Source organism: Acinonyx jubatus, chromosome A2, assembly GCF_027475565.1.
Source record: "Acinonyx jubatus isolate Ajub_Pintada_27869175 chromosome A2, VMU_Ajub_asm_v1.0, whole genome shotgun sequence".
NCBI classification, from domain to species: Eukaryota; Metazoa; Chordata; class Mammalia; order Carnivora; family Felidae; genus Acinonyx; species Acinonyx jubatus.
Window position 1 is genome coordinate 101,541,985 of NC_069383.1, and position 20,814 is coordinate 101,562,798.

Below are 20,814 nucleotides of genomic sequence, written 5' to 3' on the forward strand. Positions count from 1 at the left end.
TCTCCCTCTCTCTCTCTCTGTCCCTCCCCCACTCATGCTCTCTCTCTCTCTCTCTCTCTCTCTCTCTCAAGAATAAATAAAAACATAAAAAAAAATAAAAAAAATAATTTTAAAAGAAAGACCAAGTGACTATTTGTGGAATCTATTTCAGAAGTATCTTCTGATATTTCTATGGCATTTTGTTTTCTCTTTCGCTTTTATGCTTTTGTGATCATTACTGACATGGTGTCCAAGCCGATGCAGTTGTGTGTGTGAGAGAGTATTTGGGGACAATGGGAACGGATCCCCACCTGAAAAAATCTCTGTAGAACACAGGCTAATCCAGCTAGGCCTGTTCAGAATGGTCCCAGTGCAAGAGAACAGGACATTGCCCTGTCCTTCCACCTTCCGGAGACCGTTTTGCCCTCTCTCCCCGTGGATAAGTGTGAAGAGGGTAATAGAAATAAATCGTGTTATGTACACAGGGTCTTTCCAGAGTCTCCCCTTCAGAAATACGCTCGTTTAATGTGCTGTTTGTGAAAACTTACATGCTCTTCCTGTCCTGGCTGGTGCTATACTACATACTGAGCTAAATAGACACAGAAGCTTTGCCCCTGGTTTTGAGGAGGCCCTAGTCTAAGAAGAAGACTTGGACATATTACCATGAAGCCAATGTGTGTACAAATGTCCTGGAGCACTCAAGAGGCAGATATCTATTTCTTTGTGAGATGGGACATTGCACGTGGGTCTTGAAGGGTGGATAGGAGTTTGCTAGATACAGGACAGGATGGCGTAGATAAAAGGCGTACTTGTGGGGCCTCATCGGAGGCCGAGGCACAGGAGGCCTATAGGTGAGATGAGGCAGGAAGGGAAACCAGGGCTCTGTGAAGGAGCTGAGCGGCTGCCACAGACATCGCTGTGTTTGATCCTACTTATTATTTTATTTGGCTGACACCAAAGAAAAGGCAGGCTCCTTTTCAGGGCCAGAGATACCGTGCCGGGACTCCACTACACTGGCCTTAAGCCATTCTTAAGCCAAGAGTTTCTCACCTCTTTGCTCTCCACCTAGAATATTCTCCCCATTCTTTTACAGGGATGGCTCCTTTTGGTTGTTCGAGGCAAATGTCCATCGCCTCAGAGAGCCCATTCTTGATCCTGTTGTTTATATGACGCAGGTAGCTGTCTGTCCCAACCCCACAAAAACATCCCCCCCACTGTGTTTCTACCTTAAATAAAATGGATCACTACCCAAAAATGGTCCAGTTATTTATTTCTGCCTTCCATCACCAGGACATAAGCTCAGCGCGCAGGAGGAAGGAATCTGTCTTTTTGAGGCTCTATCCCCTTCGTGAAGAATGGTACCTGGTGCTGTAGGTATTTAGTAAGAGTGTGAGTAAATATGGGGCTCCCGGGTGGCTCAGTCAGTTGAGCGTCCGACTCTTGGTCTTGGCTCAGGTCACGATCTCGCGGTTTGCGAATTCAAGCCCCGTGTGGGGCTCTGTGCTGACAGCGCGGAGCCTGCTTGGGATTTTCTCTCTCTCTCTCTCTCTCTCTCTCTCTCTCTCTCTCTCTCTCTCTGTCTCTCTACCTGTCCTCGGCTCATGCTCTCTCTGTCCCTCTCTCTCAAAATAAACATTTTTTAAAACATAAAAAAAGAGCGTGAGTAAATAAATGAATGACCAGACCTCATAGCGCTGTGCAGACTGGCTCCGAGAAGGCAGAGCGGGAGGAAAGACAGATGAGAGGATCTTACATTGGGCAGGACAGGGTGAGGGCCTGAGCGAGGGCAGTGGTGGTGAAGTGGGGAGGGAGATGTGGTTTTGAGGAACTTGCAGAGAAACAACCGGAACGCTTTGGGAATAGGATGATAAAGGAAGAGAGCGAGAGGCCAGGGTCAGCAACACCTAGGACATACCCAATGTGAAAGAAAATCCAAAAAGGCACAGGTTGGACGGGTCTGTGGGCATGCACTGTGATCTGAGACTGGCACCCCTGTCCTGCTCCTCTGCCTGGGCCTTTGTGCTCTGCGAGAGCACAGTGTTCGGAGAGCTGGGACGTGTGCCCGTGGTGTGCCCCAGCCAGTTAGTGGCAGTTATCCCTACATACGTGGGTGTGAAACTTTACAAGGAGTTTTTCTGGGGACCCCTGGGTAGCTCAGTCAATTAAGCATCTAACTCTTGGCTTCGGCTCAGGTCATGATCTCTCAGTTCATGAGATCGAGCCCTGCGTCGGGCTGTGCACTGACAGTGCGAATCTTGCTTGAGATTCTCTCTCTCCCTCTCTCTCTGCCCCTCCCCTGCTCTCTCTCTCTCTCTCTCTCTCTCTCTCTTAAAATGAATAAATAAAATTGAAAAAGAAAAGAGTTTCTGCCATTCCTTTGAAACTCGAAAAGATTGCAAACCTACAGATGATCATCTGTGCACATGCTTCGAGCGAGCACAACTGCAGTAGAAAAATTAAGCCTCCGTAAATACTTGTGGAAGTAGGACAAGGGCCTTCGGGACACACTGGGGAACGTGAAGGGAAATCCGACCTGAGAATTTCGTACGAAAACCTAGCGTCGTCACCACCTGTCTGCGTTCTTATGATCTCTGCACATGCCCAGAAGCACAGAGCGGGGCCAGCTCTGTGGTCCACACCCTGGGCTCCTGGTCACCTCGTCCTACAGGTTCGAGCTGCCGCAGGTGCAAGTTCCAGTCCGCAGGGACCCACGTGCATGTCTGCCTACGGCGGGGTTTCGGGGCTGGGCTTCCTCCCCTCCTCAGCGCTCACTCCCTCCTGCTTCCTGCATTCTGTCGGCTGCCAGAGGACTGGGGACGACGCCTGGGGCGTCCGGGGTGGGGCTGGTCCTCCAGCCGCCAGCCCCAGCGTGGCCTCCCTCGTCCCAGAGAACTTTTCCAGCCTCTGTGCTATCCTTACCTCCCTTCCCCGCGTTTCCTCCTCCCCTGGATTCCTCCAGCAGCATGTACATTCACTCACTCATTTGTTCGTTCTCCACTCATTCATTCATCCACTCGTTCACTCATTCATTCATTAACTTATTCGTTCACTCATCCACTCATTCACTCACTCCATTCGCTCATTCAGCCAATGTTTATGAAGCACCCACTCTGTGCCACACACCGTCCCAGGGGTGGAGGAGCCACAAGTGGAAACAAACCCGCTCTTCTTAAGGAGGTTATATTCTAGAGCAGGAGACAAGTGCACAGAAACATCAGAGTAAGCGCTGTGAGAGAAAGCAGGTGAGTGAGAAGGGGTGGCAGACGGCAGGCAGTTGTCAGGGGCGGTCACTGGGCTCCATGGACATGGGGGACAGAACGCAGCTTTGGGGGAGGGCAGGTTGGGGACGGATAGGGATGGCCTGGAGGCAGAGCATGGTACAATAGGGGGCTCTGAGATGATGGGGTCAGGGGATGCTGGCATGGTCAGGACTCCGGATTTTATTGTTTTAACGGAAATGTATTTGACATACAACATTGGGTAAATTTAAGGTGTACGATGCGTTGATCTGATGCGTTTATACACCGTAACGATTGTCATCGTAGCGACGGTTAGCGCGTCTGTCCTGTCACGTTGATTATCGTTGCTCTTTTGTGCTGAGAATAAGAAACATCTGGTCCCTTCACTGGTGTGACGGTTATAATATATATAACATTGCTGCCTATGTACTCTATAACACGTGTACTGAGCATTAGATCTCCAGGATTTATTTACTGCTAGTTCCAGATTTGTCCCACATCATCTCTTCTGTCCCCCTGCCCCCCGCCCCAGCCCCTCATGACTATCATTTTGTTGTCTGTTTGGACAAGTCTGGCTTTTTTAGATTCCACAGATAAGCCATAGCATATAACATCTGTCCCTCTCTGCCTTGTCTCACGTACCATAGCGTCCTCAAGATTAGTTAGTATACGGTGGCCCCTTAAACAATGCAGGTTTGAATGGCTCTGGATTTTTTTTTTTTTTTGATACAGGACTATGAATGTATTTTCTCTCCCTTACGATGTTCTTAATAACATTTTCTTTTTCCTAGCTTACTTTACTATAAGAACACAGCGTATCGTACGTATAACATACCAAATATGTGTTCATGGACTGTTTTATGTTATCAGTGAGCCTCACTGTCAACAGTAGGTTATTGGTAGTTAAGTTGTGGAGACTGAAAAGTTACACGCAGATTTCCAAAAGCGCAGGGGTCAGAGGCCTTGTCCCACATTATTCAAAGGCCCACCGTACTTTATTTAACCTGTTGGATCACATTTTGCGAATGGCATCCACATAGCCACAGGCACATGAAAAGATGCTCGAAACACTCATCATCAGGGAAAGACAAATCAAAACCACAATGAGATGCCACCTCACCACCTGTCAGAGTGGCTAAAATCAACAACTCGGGAAACCACAGGTGTTGGCGGGGATGCGGAGAAAGGAGAACCCTCTTGCACTGTTGGTGGGGTTGCAGACTGGTGCAGCCGCCCTGGGAGACAGCACGGGGGTTCCTTAGAAAATTAGAAACACAACGACCGTATGATCCAGGGATCCCACTTCTGAGTCTATACCTGGACCCAGTGAAAACAGGACCTCCCTGTGTGTGTTGGGACATCAGGCACAGTAGCCAAGGCGCTTTACCTGGAGTTGGAAAGTGCCCGCGGCCTCTGAGCAGAGCAGTGGCCGACCCTGTCGCCACGTGTTGCAGGTGCCCCCAGCCGGGCCCGTCCAGAGGCTACTGCCGTTGTCAAGGCGACAGATGATCGGTGGTGGCCGTGGCGTTGGAGAGGATCTGCACCACGTGGGAGGGGGTGGGCTACCCAAGGCTCGAAGCTTCTCCCTGAACAACCAAGCAAGTGGAGTCGCCCGTGGAGGGGCGACTGGTGGAGGGGCAGGTCTGGGGAGAAAGCACAGGACTTGGTTCTTGATGGAGGGAGATGCCCGAGACCACGTGCCCTTGTCAGCGAGCAGTGAGGAATCTGGCTCTGGAGCCCAGGGAGCAGTCCAGGGTGACTGTAAATCTGGGAGTCGCTGCACAAAGGCGGCATTAAAGCCTGCGAGGCTGGAAGAAATCACCTTGAAGTCATGCAGTGATGCCGGGGAGTGGACTGTGGACCAGCCCTGAAGGCCCTGAGCAAACGCACCCTCGGTCCACGCCGTCCCCATGCTGCCCCATTCGTCCCTGGTCACTTCCCCGGCTGTGACCACCGTATGCTGCCCGCCCGCCCACCCAGCGGGGTCCTCCACATCACTCTGGTGAGGGTGCCATGCTCCTTGGGACAGCTCCCACACTCCCCTTCATGCGTCCTCCCAATGGATGCTCCCCATTCTTGTTTTCTTTCCTTTTTTTAAAATTTATTTATTTTGAGAGAGAGAGAGAGAGAGAGAGAGAGAGAGAGAGAGAGAGAGAGAATCCCAAGCAGGCTCCACACTGTAGCCTGATGGGCGGCTCAAACTCATGAACAGTAAGATCATGACCTGAGCCAAAATCAAGAGTCGGAGGCTTAACCGACTAAGCCACCCAGGAGATGCCCCCCATTCTCAAGGCGCCTGAGCTCTGTGGCCTCTAATGGTCATCATGATCACTTCCTCCTCCAACGCCGCCTTCCAGAGCCTTCCATTTTATACCAGCCCCATGAAAGGTAGACTGTCTCAGGGTTATACGTGATCCCTTTTTCTTTCCTTTTCTTTATTTAATGTTTATTTCTTTATTTTGAGAGAGAGACAGAGAGCTAATGTGAGAAGGGCAGAGAGAGAGAGAGAGAGAGAGAGAGAGAGAGAGAGAGAGAGAGTCCCAAGCAGTCTCCAAGCTGTCAGCACAGAGCCCAATATGAGGCTTGAACTCATGAATCATGAGATCATGACCTGAGTTGAAACCAAGAGTCAGACGCTTAACCAACTGAGCCCCCAGGTGCCCCGTGATCCCTTTTATGTACTTGACATTCTCTTTGGGTGGTTCCTTCCAGGCATGGTGTCAGTGCCATTGCCGTGAATGTTTTTTCAGTTGAGCACTGGCGTGTTCTCCCTCATGTCCACCAGAAGGCCCTGTGGAAGTGTCCAGAACTGACAGCCTTGTCTTCCACATAAACCCACTTCTCCACGGGTATTCCCCATGGCAAGGAGCAACCCTCTATCCGCCCAGGGGCCTCAGCCAGAAATGGGATCATCACCCACAACGCTTCCAATAAACCAGTCCCGAGGTCCCATCTATCTTGCTTGTCTCCTAATTCTCAGTGGTGAACGTAGTGTCTGACACATAGTGATACTCACAGAGTCCACAGATGAGGGCACCTGTCAAACACACACACACACACACACACACACACGCACACACACAAAGTATTGCTTTAATCACATGGATGCTTTGGTAGCAACACTCACTCATTTAGCAAATATTTAGTGAGCATCCCAGACATTCTAAGGACAGTTTCTGGCACTAAGGGCTCAAACAAAGTGAATCGAACAAAGTTGATATGCTTTTCTAGGCTGTTCTGGTTCATAATCTTCGTGGTGGTCGTGTTAAAAGTACCAGTGTACTTGAAGGAAAATTACATGTAATAATCAGTATATTAAAGAGGAAGAGGTTAAAGGGTAGGTTTAAATTTTAATCCAGAGCAACCTTGTCATACTGAGGAGTCGGCATCCTGGTGTCCCTAGAGAAGGAGAACACAGTAAAGAAATAACTGCCTTGAGTGGTGAAAGATGTGTCCCTTTAGGTATGAACCCCCTTTTCCAGAAATTCTGCAGTTCAGAAGGGGAGGCATGTCAACAGTGCATCACCAACCACTGTGTATTCTTGGACTTGACATTGACTGTCTGCAGGATACATGGGGTTTACTGCTGAGCGGAGAAGAGATCAGGTAAACTCAGCGACAGGCAGGCCAGACGTCTTCCCACAGCCCGTCCAAAACATGAGCGGGTCTCCCCGACCCGCGTGGTTTGAATCTGGATTCCAGAGAGTGCGATTTCCAACGGGCCAGATTCTCTGTGGAAGAGAGTCGCAACGCCAGTCCTGGGAGGGGTATGACTGGGTTGTGTCATACGGGGATGCAGACACCTGCAGATTGATGACACAAACGTCATTTGCTTTGCACACGAATTTAGTCATTTGGACAACATGTAGAGCACGGAGCAAAGTGAAGCCGAGGTCGATTTAAAGTAAAAAGTTTTTAAAAAAGTAAACTGGGAAAGTACCTAAAGCAATAGAATTCTTGAGTCCCAGGATTTCTTAGTACGACACAGAGTTAGAATCTACCTTCAACCCCCCAAAAGGGGGAAAGTCCTGACGGATTGAATCCGATAAATGTTTACATTATGAAAGAGTAAAGTACAGGGAATTAGAACCCCATGACGAGCTGGGGAAAATGTCCACAGCATGTATGTCATTCAGGGACTATCACTAAGAAAAGACCAGCACCACAGAGTGACCGGCGCTTTCTCTGTCGCACAGAAATAAACAACAGTCATTAAAAACCAGGATTCCTAGGGGCGCCTGGGTGGCTCAGTCGGTTAAACGACTGACTCTTGATTTCAGCTCAGGTCATGATCTCACAGTTCGTGAGTTCGAGCCCCACGTCGGGCTCTGTGCTGACAGCGTGGAGCCCGCTTGGGATCCTCTCTCTGCCTCTCCCCTGCTCACACACTCTCTTTCTCTCAGGATGAATCAATAAAATTAAAAAACAAAAAAACAAAAAAACAGCACAACAGTATCCACACTTGCTGAGTGGGAAGAAGGAGCAGTTGGTGAGGGTTGAAGCAGATACCACTTTGGCGAAGGTCTCTGGGGCAGAGCCCATCGCATTTCTCTTTTCGATTGTATTTTATTGTGTCAGAGCTCTTCCCGTGAGATCTGCACTCTTAAATGTTTAAGTGCACATGACGTTCTATTGCTGCGGGCTCTGTGTGCTACGGCTTCTTGTCCGGCTTGATTGAGACTTCAGGCCCATTGAGTCGTCCAGCCCAATGCCCCTCCCTCTGGCTTCTGGCGACCACCATCCTGCTCTTGGGTTCGAAGAATTTCTCCGCTTCAGATGCCTCCCGTGAAGGGAATCATGCAGGACTGTCTCTATAATTCACTTGTTGCACTTTGCATATTTCTTTTTAAGGCATATTTCTTTTTATCCCCTCGTATGAATACTCCATGTTCGATTTACCTGATCGTCTGTCCGTGGACGTTTGTTCCCACCTCTTGGCTACCGTGAATAGCTTGGTTGTGAACACGGAAGGGCGGATATATCTTCCCAGATTCTGATTTCAGTTCCTTTCCCAAAGCATATGGCGTGTAAGCCAGTGAGTTTATGGAACGGTATCAACCGTGTCATAAGGGAATAGACAAAGTTTGAAAAAAGATACGGGCGAGGACGCTCAGCGCAGTATGATTTGAGATAGCAACAGGTCGAAAACAACCAAAATGCCAAACCTGGAGGGCCACGGTCCACGCAGGGTGGACCCTTCCCATCCTTGGGACGGCAGAGAGACCTCTGCCCAGCCGTGGACAGCACCATCGATGACAAAAGCAGCTGTTATTACGAGAGTGTGCTCTCATTTTTGTAGAGATTCAGTGCCTAGATACAGCAAAAGAGCCTGAGGAGACGTATGTCAGCTACGATACAAGTTCTCTCCTGTGGGCAGAATTCAGGATTTTCACTTAGCCCTTGCTATGCCCCTCTATTATTCAAACTGTTTTCGGTGAGCATATATGACTTTCATCTGGATCAATGTCAAAACAATAGAGTATTTTCATTTTGCATAAAAGAGAAATGAGATATGGGGCCAGGGCTATGTTGGACTTGCAGGCTCTCGTTGTTAAGGAATATTTATAACTCGTTCCACAGCGTGACGCATTTATGTAGAATATCTACTCCTGCCTTTCTAGTATTCAACACACATTCATTGATGCCTAAAGTGCAAAAGCACTAGGCTAGGGATTGTGGAAATTCAGAGACTTATAAGACATGCCCTTTCCTTTTCAGAGCTTAGGCGTCATGGGGGAGCCAGCATGCGGACAGCCAGCTGGACTAGGCAGAGGATGGAAAAAGGACAGTGCTCCAGGCAGGGCACTGCTCATGCATCAGAGCCGAGTGCTTCTGGAGCATAGAAGACAGGCCATTAATACCTCCCCAGGGGATTTCAGGGGCTTCCTGAAGAGGGAGGAAGATGTCAGCAGGGGCAGAAGACTGACAGAAGCATTGGAAAAGGAAGGGCATTCTGGGAAAGGCAGGAAACAGGGACTAAGGATAGCAGTGCCAAGCACAGTGAGGCATCAGTTCAGTGTGGCTGGAAGAAATACACCTGGTGTTTCTTCCCTCACTGGTATGTGCCTAGCATGGAGCTTTGCATCAAGTACCCATGTGTCTGGATGGATGGATGGATGGATGGATGGATGGATGGATAGATGATGGATGGATCGGTAGATGGATAGATAGGTGGATGGAGGGATAGATGGGTGGGTGGATGGATGGAAGGAAGGAAGAAGGAAAGAGTGGATGAACACATAAATGGCTACAAGGTACTGAACGCTACTAATTTTATTTTGTAACATAGACCCTCAAATCTATGGAATCTAAGGAATCTATGGAATCTAAGGAATGTGGGAAGCACATTTCATCACTGTTTCTTGCATTCCTACAAGTGCCATGCCCTAAGAAAGGTGCCAGAGCAGGGTGGCAGCAAGAGGCTCTGTGTGTCGTGGTGAGAGTCGCACCCATTGTCTTTAAATCAGAACTTCCCCTCCCCTTAACGCTTTCTGACCTCCGGGTCTTGCTTACGAGGAACCGGCACGGTGAGATCATGAGACCAAAGAAGCCGCGGTGGATGGATGCTTTCGAAAAAGACCAGGAGCTGCAGGATTCAGGCTCCACTATGGGGAAAGCTTCCTTGCTGCCATGCACTGACCCACCCAGAGTGGCCACCACGCACCCTGGTTCTAAGTGGGAGAGAAGGACACGCAACAAGCTCCAGAGAGTGAGCGGTAACGTATTTCACGTATTCCTCGAAGAATGTGCAGAAGATGTGCATCAGGTCTAAGAAAAGTTCTCTGAAGCAACACTGTGCCACAAATTGGTTTGCAGTCCACCTGCCGTGTGGATGTTTTGCCGTGTGGGACAGTGGGAACCCCATGGGCTTTCCTTGTTCATGGACTCCTAGGGATGACGTTTCCATTCAAAATCGCACGAGTTACTTCTCCCGGGGAATGCTTGGAGACAGAGCAAGGTCAGGTGCCAATTCTGTCCACTCATTAGCTGTGTGGCCATGGAAAACTTACTCCTCCATAAACTTCAGTGTCTTCTTTACCAGACAGACAAAGGAAAACGACCTCTGTTTTGAGGCAGTCATGTGAGATACAGTCGGCACCCTAGTAAATGCTTACCAAATCTTTGCTGCTAATATAAATAATATTTCCTTGAATTCTGTAGGTACATCTACTAGAACGCTGTTGTTTAAACCCCTTAAAACTCCTGAAAGCTCCTGAGGAAAAAATGTTTGCCCATCAGAGCTTGTCTAGTGGTCTCAGAGCTTGCCAAATGCTTTTCAAATGCATTAGCTTAATTAATTGATCAGGCGTGGCTCTGTGTCTGGGAACTAGGTGTTTGTCGAGTGGCCTGCCCTTATCTCTGGGAAGAGGGATCGTGGTGTTGAAGCTAGACCATGTCAGCAAAGCTCCAGGAATTCGATGCTTCCCCAAAGCTTGAAACAAGCAGTGAGCCAGAACTTTCTTGCAACAGGTGAATTGCTTTTCCAGACTGGGTAAGCCAGAAATGCTTCCCTGCCCCTCCCTTCCAATTATCTCCACCTTGATGTCGACACTCAGCAGAATTCTGGAACCTGTCATTATTATACAGACATCAGTGGGAGCTTAGCAGGCCCCAGCTCATCAACATGAATTCCCAGAAGGAACCGTGTACCCAAGTAAGCCCCAAACTACAGCTTTGAACGGTGGTGTTTCCAGCCTAGGAGATCATGTAAATGTTAGAGAATTATGTCTTCTTCATTGGACTGTGAACAACGTGGGGTCAGGAGAGTTACACGTCTTCAAATGGCTTGCAGTTCCTGTCACAGGATAAGAAACCAACACCTGCTTGCTGGCTAACTAAAGGTGTAAGTAAAGGAATGAAGAATTTTAACAAAGGAATTTTTTAAAAAGCCTCTTGTCTTTTAAAAATTAAGGACATTGAGAAGAGTGAACTCACAAATAACGCATGTAGGCAAATCCACAGCATTTGAACCATCGCGATTCATTAATGAACTGTTGTCAACACCAAAGGAAGAAATCCAGGTACCAGAACCAAGGCTCCACGCCTTTCAACACTGTCGTCAATGACTGGGTAGGAAAGTGGAAAGTTAGAGAGTTCAGGGCTCCCACAGAGGCCCCAGACCATGGCTGGAAAGGACTCCAGCCCAGGCCATGTTGTTGTACAGGTCAGGGCTCCAGGGGTGAGAGAAGGTTCTTAGAGCTCGCAGAAGGAGAAGACCACAGAGAGAAGACAGAGCCACCATGGTGAACTGGGGATTGCAAGCTAGGAGACAGTAGAGTAACAGCTCAGGATTTTGAGTCTGTTATTTCCAGCCTAGATCCCTCTCCATAGGCATCTATAACTGGCTGTTCAGTGTAACAGACTAAGAACAGCCTTAGATTTTTTTTTTTTAACCTCACTCACATCTTGCCTCCGGAAGCTGACTGAGGCCATGCCCCACTACAGCGAGGAAGTCCATTTTTAAAAAGGCATGGGATCCAGGAAACCAGGGATAAAAAAAGCCGAGTAAAGGAAAAGCCATTTCCAGGAAACCCAGAAACAAGGTTAGAAAACAAATCATTTACCAAGCTCAGAAAACAAATCACTTATCTAGAATGATCTAGAAAGAAAATGTCGTCAACATACACATGAAATGTCTCAGCTGGAGAAGCCTCGTCTTGAAGAAGATTTCTGTTTTATGGGATTCTGTCTATTAAAACTAGATACATAGAGCTAGAGAATGTTGATTTAATCCCGTGCTGTAATTTCTGGAAAGATCGAGGGAGAGCCATCAAACATGCGTGTAGATCTGGGCATGTGTCTCAAGGAGCTGACTCCTCATCTTCTGAAGCAGAAAGCCAGTATCTAGCACAAAAAAGTCAAGAAATGGCAGAAGAAGGTTATGAGGTTATGATTTTAAAAAACAGAGTAGGGGCACCTGGGTGGCCCAGTCAGTTGAGCATCCGACTTCTGCTCAGGTCATGATCTCACAGTTTGTGAGCTCGAGCCCCGTGTCAGACTCTGTGCTGATGGTGTGGAGCCTGCTTGGGATTCTCTCTCTCTCTCTCTCTCTCCCCCCCTCCCTCACTCGTGCTCTGTCTCTCTCTCACTCTCTCAAAAATAAATAAAAAACATTTTTAAAAATTAAAAGAAAAAATAAAAACACAGTAAATGTCAAAAGAAAGAAGAGTTTGAAGGAGTTCTGCTGGGCTGGGGTCAATGGACCAGGGGAAGCTGGTTAGACTCTGAGCTTCGTGGCATGACCCGATTTTTCCTCGTCTCCATCTTCTACAGAAAATACATTAGAGAATTATAAAGGTACAGGAGGTGGTTATGGTATATTTTAGTAGAAGGGTGGATAATCTCTGACTTTTAAAAGAAAAAGTGAAGACCAGAAAAATGTCTGCTAACTGTTGGTAGTTTATCTGAGTGTTTAATGAAGTGATTTTTTTTCCCCTTCCTTTGCTTATGTAATTTTTAACTATAAATTTACCTTGCGAGGGGCGCCTGGGTGGCTCAGTCAATTGGGCATCTGACTCTTCATTTTGGCTCAGGTCATGATCTCACGGTTCGTGGGTTCAAGCCCCGCGTCTGACTCTGTGCTGACAGCGCGGAGCCTGCTTGGGATTCTCTCTCCCTCTCTGCCCCTCCCCTGCTCTCACTCTCTCTTTCTCAAAATAAATAACAACTTAAAAACTTTAAAAAATAAAAAAATCTTACGTTGCGATACATTGCATATTACTGAGAACAATTTGAAAGGAGACTTTCTATACACACACGTGCCCACACCCACACACCCAGGAAACACCAGTCCCGACCCAGAATAGGAATGAATTTCCCTCCGTGGTCGTGAGTTCTGGAACACGCACTGGGGACCCGGGTTCATACGCCAGGAAGCACCAAGCATAGAGCAGGTACCACAGTGGGGTGGGGTTGGTAGGCAGCCCTCCCAGGGCGAGCCCTTGAACCCTAGGGACCCTTTGGAAGCAGCTCGGCAGAAGCCCCCTGCAGGCGGGGACAGGTAGAGACAGGGTCTTCCTGGTTGTCCGTTTGCATACACTCCACACTTGCACACGCAGGGTTGTCTCAACCAATTTTCACTGCTGAGAATGAACGCACGAAAACTCCGTAATGACGAAGAGAGCAGATTCCGTAGTCTTTTCCAAACAAAGAAATGCAGTCAGCGGACAAGGTCTCACACACTAGAAGAGCGTCCCTTCAACCATCAGACCCGCCCAGGACTGACAGCCTCCCCGAGCTGTGAATTTGGCGATGTTAGAAGTGTTTGGTGGGATCCGGGTTTCTGCGCTGCACGGACGGGAGCTGGATGTCCCATAGGCTGGTGCCAGGAGCTGCACACTGACAAACTTCATTGTCACTGCTGGTCCAGGGGTGGCCAGTCTGTGGACGGTTACTAGTCCTGGCGGCTCGGGAACATGCAGGGGCAGCAGAGCAGGTGGAAGTCAGGGCAGAGGGAGCCCTGAGCCGTCCCCTTCTGCTCTCCCCCTGCAAGGGCACAAGTCAGGGTGGCCCCGGTAAAGTTTCCAGAAGGAATAGTTCTCTTTTGCATTTAATTAAGGGCTGAGGGTTCCCCTTTCTCATATTTATGCTGAGGGGGGGTTCCCAAGTCCCCTGACTGGCCTGAAATCCCTCGGTAACATGGGGCAGAGCCCCAGCTCCCCATGCTTCGGGGGGCAGGGCGGGTCTTGGGGATGTCTGAGCATCCTTGGGCCACCTGAGGACCACTCCTGGGCAGCATGGCGAACCCCCACACCGGGGCATCCGCCACCTGCCCAGGGGCCCCAGGAAGGAGTCTGGCAATCTGCCAACCCTCCTTCAAGCCCCGCGTCACACGGGCCAGCTTCTCCAAGTGGGGTGCACAGGGGGCAGAAATGCCCTGACGCTCACCGTTGCCTTCCTTTGGGCTTCCCAGGTATCTCTGGGGTCACAGATTGACTTGCAGAAGAAGAAGAGGCGGGCGCCCGCGCCCCCTCCGCTGCAGCCCCCGCCGCCAAGCCCCCTGGTGCCCCCTCGCACTCAGGACCAGGAGGAGAACAGGAAGAGCGCCACGGGTGAGTGTGTCCGCATGCTTCCGAGTCTTGTCTTGCGTGGAGTGTTAGCGCTGCCCTTAACCCCTGCAGTCGCCTCGCCCATGAGGGCATTAACTGGGGAAACATTTATGCTGAGGAAAGAAAGTCTGGAAATAAACACTTGTGAGTCCATCCCGAAGGCCTGTTTTCTGGGCATCGTGGAGGCAGGTGGAAGGCGGGGGGCGGAGAGGGTGGGGGATGGCTGAGGCAGCTCGGGAGAGAGCGAGCGGGGTGTGCACATGTGTGCCTGTGTGTGTGCGTGTGTGATGCGTGTCTCCCTGATGGAAGGATGTAAAGTTCTTGGGATGACGTCCATGGAAGCTGTTTCGAAAGGCCTCTGGTCCCCAGGAGATTCATAGATCAGTTGACAACAGTGTAGTAATTTCTTGACCACCCTGTTTGAAATTGATCTCCCCTTTTATATCTGTAGCAGAGACTATGATCCTTTTTGAGGAAAAGAGAACCCAAAGGAAACAGGATGGAACCATAATATCTGTGAGCAGAGAGACCTATTAGATCATTAAATGCCACCAACTCATGTTACAGGTGGCACAGAGAGAAGGGACCGGGGTCTCCAGCTCTATTAGCCGTGGGTAGTTCATTTAATTTAAAATTTTTGTACTGTCTGTTTGTTTTTGAGAGGGAGGGAAAGACAGAGCGCGAGCAGGGAGGGGCAGAGAGAGATGGAGACACAGAATCCGAAGCCGGCTCCAGGCTCCAAGCTGTCAGGGCTTGAACCCATGAACCTCGATATCGTTGACCTGAGCCGAAGTCAGACGCTCAACCCACTGAGCCACCCAGGCGCCCCTGGTGAATGTAATTTTAAAACCATTCAGTGTTTGTTACTTCATTTATGGAGGAAAAGGAAGAGTAGGGGTTTCCTGAGATCATGGGAGGATCAGCTCACGACAGAGGCCATCCGACGGCCATGCCCAATGCCGTTCACTCTACTCAGCACCCTCGTGTTTTGGCCTTGACCTAATGGCTGTGGCCCCCAAAAAGAAGCCCCCCAAGGATAAGTGCTTGCATCATCAGTGTCCCAAACTCCAATACAAGCTACTTGGCTGTTTGTAGCATTTTTTTTTCCCCCCTGGTCAATACCTCTCTTCTGATATTAGCCTTTCACAGCCAGAGACGTGGTTATCCTAAGGACCAGTAACCTATATTTCACGTCCTTTTTTTCTTTTTACCAAAGGAAAATACCGTCCTATTTGCAGAGCACATGATCAGTAGCTCCTCGAAATAAATCTGGGGTGTCTCCCTCTTTTATGACGAGACCACCATTCTCCCTCCCGAGCTCTCACCCACTCTTGCTGTAAAGGGATGACAGCTCGAATGTACAGTCCCTTGTCACAACCCTAGGAAGCGTCCACTCTAAGTGGTGGTGTGGCTGTGGTTGAGCCCTGCCAGCCTCCAGGCCAGACACCCCGTTTCAACCCAAGGGAGGGCCCCCCCAATTCAGCTTTGAAGGCCTGATGCTTGGAGGACCTGGCCCGGGTGTGGGCAGGCAGCCAGCGCCCACGGGTGTCACAGGAGAGGGAGGCGGGTGTTTGCCAAATGAAAACCGTAGGGACAGTTCCCCTGCGAGGAGCATGTTACAAAGAGGAGTTATGGACGGCAGTGATGCACTACTCGTCTCTCTCTGTCTCTGTCTGTCGTCCATGAACTTTGGTTTGTGAAGGTGGAGAAGGAAGCCAGAAGCCCCCTTCCTACTGAAAGGGACCTTGGCTGCTTTGGGAGCTCAGGAGGGTGGTAGAGGTCATGGTGGCAGTTTTCAGGGAGACTTGTGTCCCCATCAGCAATCCCCATGAACTCACAGCACGCCAGCCGCCCACAGGCCGCTCTTTGAACCAAAGTCTAGGCTTTACGTTAACAGGTAAAAATCTTTAAAGTAGCCCCTGTTCAGTCACACACACACACACACACACACACACACACACACACATACACACACACACGAGCATCTTTCTATTCTGATATCTAGATATAAAAGGGGGAAAAAATTAGAACTTGCACTAAAATAGTATTATTTTACTCGAATTGAGTCTGACCCAAATTTCTTGGCAAACAAAAATAAGCTTTCCAGTAGAAAAGCTTTCGGCACGAAGCCTCTTCCTCCTACGTGTGTCGCCCTAGGGGGACGCCCTCTCATTTAACGTTACTTACCTGGACCAAACAGATAGCTCTCACCCAGACCAATCGTGGCTTCTTTGCACTTGGAAGGGAGAAATGATGTGTAGCTATGGGGGCATCCCTATTTTTCCACGTTGGCAGAGCTGTAATCAAGAGATTGGATATATCTCTTGATGAAGAAATTACATTTCTTAATCTTTTTATTAATAATCTGATGATGGTCACGAAACACGGCATGTATTCATTACACGATGATCCTAAACATTAAAGCTTGGGGGTGCCTGAGTGGCTCCGTCGATTAAGCGTCTGACTCTTGGTTTCGGCTCAGGTCAGGATCTCACGGTTCGTGAGTTCAAACCCCACATCAGGCTCCGCGCTGACTGTGTGAGTCAGCTTGGGATTTTCTCTCTCTCTGACTTTCTCTGCCCCTTTCTTCACTCACTCTGTCTCTCTCCCTCAAAATAAACAAACACTGAAAAAAAGATCTTCAGACATTAAAGCTTGAAGAAAACGTTTCTAAAAGAAATCCTAGGAAGCATGGCTTACGACACCAGTGATTTATATGGCTCTGTTAAGTCACTGACTTTCAAAAATCTTAGTAGCAGAAGAAAATCATTTTCCTATAAAATGGCAGGCGGATGCCCAGTGTGTCAAGAGCAGAGAGGGATGCCCTGAGGGTTCCAGGGTCAGATGGAGCACGACGCCACCCCGAACACTTTGCCCAAGTCACAACCCTCTTCATTTTTTTTAAGTTTATTTATATATTTTTTGAGAGAGAGAGAAAGCATGAGTGGGGAGGGGGGTGCAGAGAGAGAGAGCGAATCCCAAGCAGGCTCCACACTGTCAGAGCCCGACACGGGGCCCGAAGCCACGAACCACGAGATCATGACCGGAGTCAAAGTCGGATGCTTGACCGACTGAGCCACCCAGGCGCCCTGGGACCCTCTTCACATAAAGTTTGAAGACTCTTACCCTAAACGATGGAAGAGATTGAGGATATAAACAGGCTTAAAGACGTGAGCTTGAATTAGTGGTTCTTCGATCCGCAAGAATTAATCCGTAAAAGTAACAAAAGTAAGCTAAAAGATAATTCCGCAAACCTAATACAAACAAAGCTGAATAAAAGGAGTTCCTTTTAACTTAACACAGCTGCCGAGGGGGCTTTTAAGAATAATTAATTTCAAGCCCAGCATCGGAGAGGAGTCGTGCTTGCCAGAAACACACGGCAAACAAGAAGGTATCAGCAGATCGGCCCAAGGCGAGGACACCGTGTGTAAAATTCTGAAGCGTGAGTGAGATTGGATTTGATGCCTTGCGAGTTTGAATTTGGTCCCGGGCGTGGCTGGATTTTGTTGGCAGGTGCGGTTCCATTTGGTGAAGTTGACTTTTGGCACCGGGTGTGGTTGGATTGGATGCTGGGTGTGGTTGGATTTGATGCTCGAGGTGAGGTTGACTTTGGTACCGAGTGTGGTTGGATTGGATGCCGGGTGTGGCTGGATTGGTGCCATGAGGCTGTGTTTGGTGCCTGGGGGAATGATGCCACGTGTCCCCCGCTGGAGGGCAGAGTCTTTCGGCTTAACCTTCTGAAGTAACCCCCGTTGATTCCATGTAGGTGTTGGACGACGGCAGGTGCCACAAAAGCCTCCCAGAGGCACTGCTCGGGGGCCCCCCCAGTTAGTGCTCCCCCCACCCCCGCCCTACCCTCCTCCTGACACAGACGTGGCAGAGCCTCTCGGCTTTCCTGGGGAAAGTGCTGGTTCCGAGGCCCCCGACCCGAGACCCACACGTACGTGCCTCTCGTTTCCTTTCCCTACTCTGTGCTCTGGTCACCCGTGTCAGGGCTGTGTTTCCAGACTTTCCATTCTTGCCTCGGGGTGTTTGTGGCTTTGTTCTCTGGCTTTTCTTTCCAAATGCTCGATGTGGTGTGTCCGACGTCACAGTGAATGCACTCTGAACGCTATGCAGGGCCCCGCAAAGAATGGTGTAACTCATTAACCACTCACCCTGGGGTCCGACCTCTGCCAGAATCGTACCGGGTGGGTGGAGACAGTCTGCTAGGAGCCACCGTTCCCCGCATGACAGCCAACCTCGCAGTGTCTGGGGAGAGCAGGAGCCCACGCAGCCCAGCTCAGCACACCTGTGATTTTGCTGTGAAGCTCGCTCCGGCCAGCCGTGAGCGCCGAGGAGAGCCACGTTCGAAACCAGGTCCTTTGAATCGTATGGTCAGTGGCCAGGCAGTGCTAGTGTGGAAAGGGAAACTGAGGCAGCAGAAGGGGAAGCAGCTTGAGCTCCGCCTAGTAATAGCCAGAATGAAGGTCTCCTTGTTTTCTACCTGGTGTCACACCCTGGCTGAGATCGGGCTTTCTTCCCTGTCGCCAGAGATTCCTTTAGGACTTCAGCAAGTACTGCGTATGGCACTCCCACCTCCAGACGCGGGAGTCCTTTTATAGATTCAACCGTCTATGTTCCGATGGCGTCATCGGCCCACCAAGCCCGTGCTCGCCCCTTTCAGGATGCCCCAGCCTGGTAGCGAGACTTCGTCATAAAGGGGCGCGTTCCCTTTTTGTAATAGCCCCGTGTCACCCTGCCTTCCGCCCAGGGAGCGGCCGGTGCCCGTGGGTGGGTGCAGCCTTCCGGTTAGGAAGTTCGTACTCTCCTGCCGTGGGACCCCTTGATCTTTCTCTGTCTTCTCTGGAAATGACGATTAACTCACTGCCAGCTTCTGGGTAAAGAAGAGGATGGCGGGATTACTTACCTACTCCTGTAGGAAAAATCATCTGGATTCACTTCCTCTTTCTTTACAAATACTGCCTTTCCATCCTTCAGACACATTTGATCCTCTTGACGTTGGACATGCTTCTGGAAGCAAGCACTTTCTACAGGGCATTAAAAAACAAAGGATGAGACATTCTCGGTCAGAAAGAGAACGGCTGAGGTGCAGATGACTCTGGAGCTGTGCCGTCTCTGAAGAGATCTTGAGCCCCACGTGCCAAGGCCGTGGGTTTTGGCGGTCTACACCGTGGCTGCCGTCCTCGCGCACAGATTCTCATCCGTGGGGGACCCGGTGAGGGAAGAGTAGCTGAGGAAAAATGACAAAGCCGAACACAGCCCGTGGGCAACCAGGGAGCGGTCACGAGACCGACCCGGGATGGGAGAGTCAGGCTTCCTGCGCTTCCCCACGTCGGAACTGATGCTAACCAGCGGGCTCTCACTTCCTCCTGTGCTCGAAGGGCGCTCTGCTGGGGAGACTGCTGGGCAGGATCTGGGGCGGGGGCTGCTTACAAAGGCGGGCATCAGGCTTGGGGACAAAAGATTTCTCCCACTGTGGAATCCTTCCCCGCCCCTGCCCTTAGCAGACTTTCCAAAGGAGTCGGCAGGCAACAGACAGGAGATGAAGTTCACCGTCTTGCTTCATGGCTCCGTTTCCGCTGGGGTTCTGGAATATTCTCTCCATGCGTTCATGTCCCCAGACCCTGGTCATCAGAGCCTCCTTTGCCCTTCCGTCACCATTCCTAACTCCCTGCCCTTCTCTTCGCCTCCCGTGCAGCCACAGAAATGCCAGTAAAAGAGTGAGGAAGGGCAGGAGGCATGGGGGGGGGGGTGCTATGGGGTGTTAGCGCCTGCAGGTAGCCAGGCTCCTCCTCTTCCTGTTCCCATCCTGGCTGCTCCTGTACCAGAACTTGGGGCATCCAACTCAGAGCTGTTCTTTTACCTAATTAGCAGAACTTTCTTGCCCATTTTCCATAGCAGTAAAACCTGGGATCTCCTGGGGCACCTGGGGGGCTCAGTCGGTTAAGCGTCCGACTTCGGCTCAGGTCATGATCTCACGGTTCATGGGTTTGAGCCCCGCGTCGGGCTCTGTGCTGACAGCTCGGAGCCTGGAGCCTGCTTCGGATTCTGGGTCTCCCTCTCTCTCTCTGCCCCCCCCCCCCCGCACACACACACACACACGTGTGCGCACACACTCTCTCTCTCTTTCTCTCAAAAATAAATAAACATTAAAGCAGTCGTAGAAAGTACTGTACTAAGAAGAAAAAAAAAAAAAACTGAGATCTCCTGCCCAAGCAGGCAGAATGCAACCTGGCCTTCTTTGGTTCAGGAGTTCAGAGCAGTTAAGGAAAACAAATCGTTGGTTGTCTTCGGTCTTATTTTTTCACAAGATGTTGAAATTGGGGCACTATCTTGTCTCAAGGGAGCTACGGCTGTTAGCACGTGAATACTGGGTGCGCGTTTGCACCCCTTGCAGGCATCTACATGCTACCTACTCTTCCAGTTAGATTTCAGGCTATTCGTGTGTGTGTGTGTGTGTGTGTGTGTGTGTGTGTGTGTGTAAGTTTATTTATTTATTTTGAGAGAGGGACAGAGCGCACAGGGGAGGGGCAGAGAAAGAGAGA

At 49.9% G+C, this 20,814-nt stretch overlaps 1 protein-coding gene across 7 annotated transcripts in view; it reads left to right on the forward strand.

Moving 5' to 3' along the window:
- COBL (cordon-bleu WH2 repeat protein) overlaps positions 1-20,814 on the forward strand; it is a 233,230-nt gene that overhangs the window by 152,910 nt on the left and 59,506 nt on the right. For 6 of the 7 annotated variants that reach the window (XM_053218692.1, XM_053218694.1, XM_053218698.1 and 3 more), the window contains 2 exons: positions 14,131-14,269; positions 18,033-18,206. In XM_053218692.1, coding sequence (XP_053074667.1) covers positions 14,131-14,269; positions 18,033-18,206 — 313 coding nt within the window. The remainder of the gene's footprint in view (positions 1-14,130; positions 14,270-18,032; positions 18,207-20,814) is intronic. The other variant, XM_053218697.1, reaches the window with a different exon arrangement.